General features: G+C 38.3%; 1 protein-coding gene across 1 annotated transcript; it reads left to right on the forward strand.

The window, feature by feature from the left end:
* The first annotated feature begins 277 nt into the window (after positions 1–277).
* Positions 278–9048, forward strand: xkrx (XK related X-linked). The gene is made up of 4 exons (XM_079891860.1): positions 278–413; positions 490–1002; positions 6294–6559; positions 7464–9048. Exons 2-4 carry the CDS (start codon positions 647–649, stop codon positions 8264–8266), a joined length of 1425 nt encoding a protein of 474 aa, XP_079747986.1. The 5' UTR covers positions 278–413; positions 490–646; the 3' UTR covers positions 8267–9048.
* The last annotated feature ends 63 nt before the right edge of the window (positions 9049–9111 follow it).

Below are 9111 nucleotides of genomic sequence, written 5' to 3' on the forward strand. Positions count from 1 at the left end.
TAAGGAGAAACGGTTAGAGAGGAGGACACTGCGGCTTTACCGAGCTCAACGGCTAAATACTAAATAAATAATAATAAATAAATAATATAATAAATACTATTGGCTATTTTTAAAAAAGGGGAGAAGCTTTTCGATATGCCCCGCCCTGTCTTCCTGTTTCAGTGGAAAACACCTCAACAAAATGCTGCGGGTTTCAAGGTACTTCAGTTGGCTTTTAACCGCATCCGGTGTGCACTAGGACCTGTGGGAATGCAGCAGCAATAATAACAGCGCAGGCTTTCAGTCACTCACTGCATTTCGGGACACACCTGGCTTTACGATCAGAGACAATTCCGTTGAAAGTCTCTCTTCGAAATGGAAATAATCTGACAGTTTAATTAATCGATGTTGGGGGCATCGTAATGTCTAGATCGGTATGTAGCATGCTTTAAAACACAGAAGATCACTAACGTTATACTATATAGGTACTAATGTTACTTTCCTTCCCAGCACTGCATATGTGGCAATGTGCATATGAGCCGAGTTCACATAAATGGACCACGCATACGATCATTTGAGATACGAAACATCGACGATGACGTTTCATGAACAATGACACTAACGCTGCGAGGATCGAGAGATATAAAGCGCACGAGAAGTGGCAAAGATGGAAAACAACAAGCCGAGCGAGCATGACATCACGGAGGTGGTGGCGCAGCACCAGCCCGCCGCGAACAAGAGTGAGAACGGTGTCGTGATGGTGATCAGCCACAGTAACGTCCAGCCACCCTTCAGCGTGCTGTGGGCCACGGTCCTGTACTGCGCGGAGTTTATATGTGCCTCTGTGCTCAGCAGCAAGTACCATGACACCGATAACGTGGTGTGGATGGGACTGACTATTACATTCATGCTGGTTCCATCGGTGCTGACCCAGCTCACGCTGACCTTCGTGCACCGGGACTTGGGGAGAGACCGACCCCTTGTGCTCTTCATGCATCTGCTTCAGATGGGGCCTATCATAAGGTATTAGTGTGAGAGATGATGTCACTTGATGATCACATGACCACAATATTGATACATACACATACATACACATCGTGGTAGGCCTATGTTTATTTTTGAAAGTCAGTTTCACTTGAAACACTTGGCTACTAGGGGTGTAACGATACCCTCATGTCACGATTTGATATCACGATACTGAACTCTCGATACGATATTATTGCGATACTCCAAGACATATGGTAAAAGGTTAACAAAAATCTTGATTAAAATGCAAAATTTGGTAGCCGCCTATTATATTGTGGGTGTAAATGAATAAATAGGCTTGGACTTGGTGCTGATAACTCAATGCATGGTGACACCAGAATACAAATATTCATGATTCTGAAGCTGAAAATACAGAATTATTTTAGATGAATATGCTTGCACTCTGTCACTCACTAGATATATTTAAAATAACGTAGGCCACTTTTTACTGGAAACATGACATTTGGCATTATATACATTATATTCAACATTATACATAGTAGTTTAATGTAGTGCTGACACTAAAACTGTAAACTTGAATTTTTTTCGGGTGAACTATACTCATAGTGTCACTATCCACGATACATATTGTTGCATTTTTTTTTATTGTGATATGTGACACGATATATTGTTACACTATTGGCTACAAAAAAAGCTATTGAGTATTTCCTCCATTATTGGCCATGAATTATTGTTATTGTACAAGATAGTTCATTGAACACTCATTGAGCTTTTGTGACAGTGTGTGCCATGTCACTAATATGAGAAGCTGTCACGATAGAAACTGACATTATAGTTTTATAGCATTATAGGCTTTCAGCTATTTATACATTAAACAATTAAAAACAATGCAATCTTAAATGTCAACAGTAATGTAAACATATCAAACCAATATTTGGGCTCCCCAAAAGTAATTTTTGGGATCTCATTAGGGATGCACCGATACCACTTTTTTCTACTTGCCACACTACTTTTTTCAGACCAAGTACAAGTACTTACATTTGGGTACTTGCCGATACCAAGTACCGATATGAGTACTTAATAATATCATACAGTTCTTCTAACAGTGTTTTATTTTCATCAGATGTTTTTCACTTTCTGACTGTAACAAAGTAAATATAGCCTACAACTTGTATAATCAAATTATAGACCCTTTTACAGTTGGTAAACATGTTGACGTATTTGTGTGGGCGGGGCTTAGCTGGAGGCAGAAAGATCCCTCTGGCCGCTTCACTAACGCTAGTTTGCAAGTTTTGTTAGCTTGTTTTTTTAACAATGACTGGAGAAAATCCGATTTTGTCTTAATGTGCAAGGTCACCACTGTCCAGGACCGCGATTGTTATTTGCAAAAGTTAATTTTAACGGACGGAACCAGATGACCGTACACGCTCAGTCAATGGACGATCTGACAGGACTAACGTTAAGGTTGAGTGGCCTGACTTCTACACCTACCCGATAGAGAAACCGAGGGTAAAGAGAAACTGAGGGCATATATATTTAGATGCCTATAACTATGTGCTGAATGGTCATGTAAAGACTTGTGTGGTACGATCCGCAGTTCTGCCTAGCCAGCGCCAAGAAGACGACAATGTAAAGAATGACACTACGGTGCAATTTTAATGATATGAATATTTTCTAGAAATAAAAATTCCAGATACAGCATACTCATTTTTCATCGATTCTTGCACCCAACAACACAACAAGATGACATTTAGTAATAAAAATAACAATTTAAGCTCCTTATTATGTAGCCGAATCTGTGCTGGTTTGTATTGGCCGCCTCCAGTTTTCCGTTTGTTTTGCCTCCAGCTAGCGCCGTGACGTAAATGTGACGTCGGCGCAAAAGGGGTCTATAGGCGCAGGCTATGTTCATGGTTGCATAGCAACGACAGATGCCACGGGAGCGCAAGCACTTGTGGAAAGAAGGAGAAAGCGGCGCTTTCCACGCGTTTTTAGACACGATATGTGAATGGCCCCTTAAAGTGGTATCAGGTGCGGTTGTATCGGGTAGTTTTACGAGTGCGAGTACATGAGCACAGTATCGGACCGACACTCGAGTACTGGTAGCTATCGGTATCGGTGCATCCCTAGATCGAACAGTACTTTGGACCTCATTATGTAGTATCTATAATCACTATTGTTTTGGGTCAGCAAGTTTTTTTTTTTTTTTTTTGAAAAAGCAATTGAATATAATAGGTTATGTTAATGTTATTAAGTGTAACCTTTAATATTATTCTACTAAATGAGGGTTCCCTGTATAGTTTTTTTTCTTTAAGAACCTGAGATATTTACAAATGAATGAATGTTTAATCGAATTGTTTACTGCCATACTGTGATATTTTCAAAGAAGGTTATCACATTGTTTATACTAGCGCAAGAATTCAATAGCATAAGAACATTCAAACAGTACAACAGAAATCAAATACAGACTATCAGAAATATGGAAGTCACCCAAAAGACCTTTCAGATACAGTAGGCCACTCCCATTGCTTCAGGCATCCATGCGTTTCAAATTTCAAAATGTGTTTAGTCTTGTTTACAAGGTGAATGAGAGTAAAACCAATAAGTTCCCAGCGGGATTTAATCGTATTGGTTGGAATTTTTAGGCTGTGCGTCATTTCTCTCATTCTCTGTCTACCTTCAGTTATTTTACTGTCTAATCAACACTGAATGTGTGGCTGATCCCACAAGGACAGATACTTTCTAGGTTGTGACCGGTGTCAAATCATATTTAAATATCTTTTTATAGGCTGTTGACTGTACAGTAGAAATCAATGTCAAGTCTTGTGACTGGTGTAAGCAATAGATTTATACTCTCGGCAGGGCACTACACTTGCTTTTTATGTATTTAAAATGTGTATTTACAACTCTCTTAACAACCACCAAATTAAATTGTTTATATTAAAAGCAGATCATTTCTTGCCAAAGAAAAGGCATGTGGTTTGGCATTCAGTCTTCAGGTCTGCAAGAGCTTTAGATCAAATTCAAATTGCAATTAGAAATGGTTATCATTTTTAGGTTTATTTATTAATATAAAATATTATACTATGACTGACTGTACATTACAGGCAACATGGCACATCTGTTTCATCGCTTATTGTCAAGTCTGAAAAAAATATTAGAGGAATGCAGTGTTCAGGCCTAAGTTGTGGACTGACTCCTTCTTTGTGCTGAGCTGAGATGGGGAAGCAGTCAGTAGACTGTAAAGAGCAGATGAGGGCCAGGCTCAGCTCTATAAATATCTAACACAATGTCATAAAAACATTCCCTTGAATAGGAAATGTCTTATCTTACTAAACTCAGATCGTCCTGTTTCACAGTAAACATCTTATTGTGTTACTAGAGTGAAGATCTTTTGAAGAATGACTCTTAAAGGGATAGTTCGCCCCAAAATTTCTTGAATTAGCCTACTCACCCTTATGTCATTCCAAACCCGTAAGACTTTTGAATAAAACCGTACATTAAATCTGTTTGTCATAAAGCGATCGAGTCTCTTCAGAAGATTTGGACTAAACCGCTCAATTAATATGGATTAGTTTTACAATTTCTTTATGAATTAGTGTTTATGTCATGTGAATGTTTTCTCCTGTTAGTATTGGTCATACAATTCTGCATAGTTATATAATATATATGAACAGTTGTGTTTTGCCAAATTTGGGCTGAAAACACAGATGGTGCATATTGAATCCTGATATAGTACTGTATCCTTTGATTTAAAAAAAAAAAAAGCATCTGCCAGCAAGTATTAAATATCAAGATCAAAATAGCCACCTTCATCATCTCCTTATATAATAACAGGCTTTTTACTGCAATGACTGAGGTGGTGAAAGATGATTAAATGGTTTCATGTTAAACAAACTGAAAATCAAACATGTAATATTAGTGTTAGGGTTGTACATTTTATTTACATGTTTCGAATAAACATGGCCACTTATGCAAAGTGAAACAGCCGCTTCCCAATGCTGTGTCTAAGTGTTATAATTCTTGCTCAAATCATCCATCTCGTTTTACAGCAAAAGAGGCTTTCACAGTGACTTAGCTGTGATAAAATGAGCGAAAGTCATTTATTTTCATTTTGAGTTAGGGCTAGGGTTAGATTTGAGGCAACATGGGCAAGAGAGACATTTGGTGAGGCAACTGTGAGCAGGGTGAAGCTCACGTGATCCGTCACCTGATACGTTGCATACAGCAGTCGTGCATAAGTAGTGCTAACTGCCACTAACTAACTACACAGAGACGTGACAACCTCTCACAATTTAATCATACAAATAAGTGTGAGTGACTCTTAAAGGGATAGTTCACCCACAAAATTTAATTCTAACATCTTTTAGTCGCGTCGTTCCAAACCTGTACAACACGAAAAAAGATATTTTGAAGAATGTTAGTAACTAAACAGTTTTGTTTCCCATCTTGTATGGAGAAAAAAAAAAAAAAGAAAACACACTGAGGCATTTTTCAGAATATCTTCTTTTATGTTTCACCAAACAAAATGAATTCATACAGGTTTACATTTTTGTGTAAATTATCACTTTAAGAATAATACTGTTATATTTTGTGATTTATATAGTAAATCACAATCAATTAATTCATATGAAGACATAAAAATATGATTAAATGGTTTTATTTATTTTTTGTACACACAGCCATTTACACAATGTTTTTGTGTTCATGCAGCCTGTTGGGGACTAGAAACAGAGCAAATCATTTGTATAAAGTTGATTATACATATACACACTAGTTCAAAAGTTTAGAGTCAGTACATTTATTTTGGTGGAAACCATGATACATTTTTTCTTCTTCAGTATTCTTTGGTGAATAGCAGTTTTAAAAGAACAGAATTTATTTGAAATGTAATTATTTTGTAACATTATAAATGTCTTTACTGTCACTTGTAAACAATTTAAGGTGCCCTTGCTGAGTAAATGTAATTACTATAAAGGCAATAGTTTATTCAAATTAAGGGTTTAATGTTGTACTCAAGACGGACATGCATACACCACTTTTGTGTAGTTTTTACCCAGCAACATGTTTCTCTTATTTCAGCCAAGCTGATAAACTGGTTTGAAATGGTTTATCTCTAAGATAATGCTGCCACCTTGTGGAAACTAAGTGTATGAGTAGTAAAATTCTGCTGTGTTTGTTCAAATTGGTAAATAGAGTAATAATTAAGTTCATTTTATGTTGTATATAAATCAGTAGCCATATCCTTAAAATCCATTGTAAACAGCAGAATCTGCTTTTTTTTATTTCCAGTATCTGACTGATTACTTTTTCCTTTCTTTGAACAGGTGCATTGAAGCTCTTATTGTTTACTGTCAGGCGGGTAAAAAGGAAGAACCATATGTTACGATTTCAAGAAAGATCAAGCTAAAGCATGGCAGAGGCTTAGGCTCAGCCCTCGAATGTGAGATCGGACACTCTGAGCGCAAGCTAGCTGTCCACCGCAATGCCTTCAAGCGCACAGCTGTCATCCAGGCCTTCCTAGGCTCCACTCCTCAGCTCACTCTACAGCTCTACGCTACCATTCAGGAGAAATACGTCCTTCCCCCACGCCGTGAGTTTCATTTATTTACCAGATTCCAATTGTAATATTGGTAACACTTAACACTTTATTTCACGGTGTCTGTGTTGCAGTGTAATTATTCATTTAAGTACTGAGTAATCATAATTAACTACATGTACTTGCTATTTGGTAAGGGTTAGGATGAGGGTTTGGTTTAGGGTTTGTTGGTTTAGTAGCTGGGGTAACTAGTTACTAATTACTATAATTACTACATGTAACACGTGTAACAAGTACACTGTAAAATAAAGTGTTACCCTCTGCACAAAAAGTTCCCATTAGTTAAATAAGGGATAATAAAGGGATAATGTACATCCAGCCGTGTAATAAGCGGGATAATGTACATCAAACTGGTTGTTATCGCAAAATAAACCCCAATCCCTATTTATCGGGTTTATTTTGCGATTAACAACCAGTTTGATGTACATTATCCCGCTACTTGCCACATAAGTAAATAAGTAGACACAAAAGATTGATTTCAGTTGAAAATACGAAGTTTCCACCCAGAAAAACAGTTCCCAGAAAGCGAGAGACATGAAAGAAGAGCTGGCCTAAAATACCCAGATAAGTGGCCTTTATACAGCGTTGCTATTAACAACAGTCATTATCAGAGAATAACTGACCTCGAAATGTCGCGATTGACCAATCAGAATCAAACATTTCAGAGAACTGTGTGATAATCTTTTAACAATAACATTAGTTCATAAATAATATTAACAGATGCAACAGATTATTTTAATAATATATTAGTAAATGTTGAAATGAACACAACTAAGATTAATAAATGCTTTAGAAGTATTTTCATTGTTAGTTCATGTTTAGTAGTTAACTAATGTCAACAAATGGAAACTGTTTAGGATATTGTTTACACTAATGCTCATCCTATTTGTGTTCACAGTTGCCCTGATGATCATTTCCTTGATATCAATCGTATACGGGGCTTTAGTTTGCAGTGTCCTGGCCATACAGATCAAGTACGATGACTACAAAGTGCGAATGAAACCTACCGCCTACCTGTGCATGATCCTCTGGCGAGGGTTAGAGATCGCCACGCGGATCACCACCTTGGTGCTTTTCAGCTCAGCGCTCACGTTCTGGGTGGTCCTGGTGGGCCTGACCAACCTGTTGATCTTCTTCTTCCAACCATGGGTTGAGTTCTGGGTCAGGAGGGCGTCACTGCCTGAGAACATTGAGAAGAACTTCAGCAAGCTGGGCACCACCGTGGTGCTCTGCATGATCACGTTCCTCTATGCCTGCATTAATATTTTCTGCTGGTCTGCCGTGCAGCTGGACCTGGCCGACCACGACCTGGTGGAGAAACAGCCCCGCTGGAGATGCTTGGCAATTTACTACACCTTTCGCTTTATGGAGAATGTTACCCTTATCGTCTTGTGGTACTACTTCAAGTCCGACTTCTACGTATACGTGTGCACACCACTGCTGGTGGTGCAGCTTATCGTGTGCTACAGCCTGGCTGTGATCTTCATGCTGGTCTTCCATCAGTTCTGCCATCCGTGCCGCAGACTCTTCCACTACAACGTCGAGGACTGTCTACGTTGTGCGTGCTGCTGGAAGAAAAAGCAATTCGAGCTGCCTGCAGACCATGCAGAAGGTCTTCAGGAACATGCACCTCCTGACCTCACTAACCACCTGACAGATAGAGAAACCGATATTTTGGATGATATCATGGAGGCAGCATGAATTAAGTTGGCTGTTTGTTATTGTAGCGCTGTTTGGGGACATGCTAGGCGTATTTGCACACATCCTGACTCAGGAGTATTATTTCAAGGCGATGAACTATGCTATATCTACTGTACTTAGTGAAGGAACAATTGATTTTATATGGTCCTAAAAGCTTTAGGAATTTTGTTTTACGCCATTTGGAGCTGTCCTCCAAAAAAGGAGGTGTAGAGCATGATAACCTTATTACGTTTACGTGGAGAGGGTAGCTCATCATTTATTAATTGTAGAGCGCTGACCATAGACCGACCCATTTCTTCTTGTTGGCCATTGAAGACCAAAGAATGCCTTCGGTTGAGTTATGCTGTGATGATTCACAAAGGCAGCTTTCATTAGGGAGCTGAATGGCCAGGTGTGTGGGAAATGAGCCAATTTTGGAGGAATGAAAATGGTAAAACATTTTGGTACCTGCTGTACTAACCTTTTCCAGGAAACTGTGACTTAACTAGCCAAAGAGCCTTCTGAACTTTTCTTAGGTTTGCCTCATCAGCCCTGTGCTTTTTATTAAACCTTTAGATTTGGAGAGCCTTCTTTAATGTTGGTAATTGAACTCTGGTTTGCCTTAATATTGTGTGATGTTGTAATTTTGTGCCTGAATAGACTAATATTCTTAATTTTCCACTGGCAAAAAGGTCTGTTTGTTTATTTTGTATGGAAATATTTTTTGCCTGTGTTTGCCTGAAATATGTGCCTCTTAAGTACTGAGTTGGAATATATGAATAAAGATGCATTGAATATTTGAATCATGCCTGATAATTTCATAAACAGAATTTTCAGGTGAATCATATGAAACCTGAAATATGAAA

The sequence above is a fragment of the Squalius cephalus genome (genome assembly GCF_949319135.1).
Source record: "Squalius cephalus genome assembly, chromosome: 14".
In the NCBI taxonomy this organism is placed as follows: domain Eukaryota; kingdom Metazoa; phylum Chordata; class Actinopteri; order Cypriniformes; family Leuciscidae; genus Squalius; species Squalius cephalus.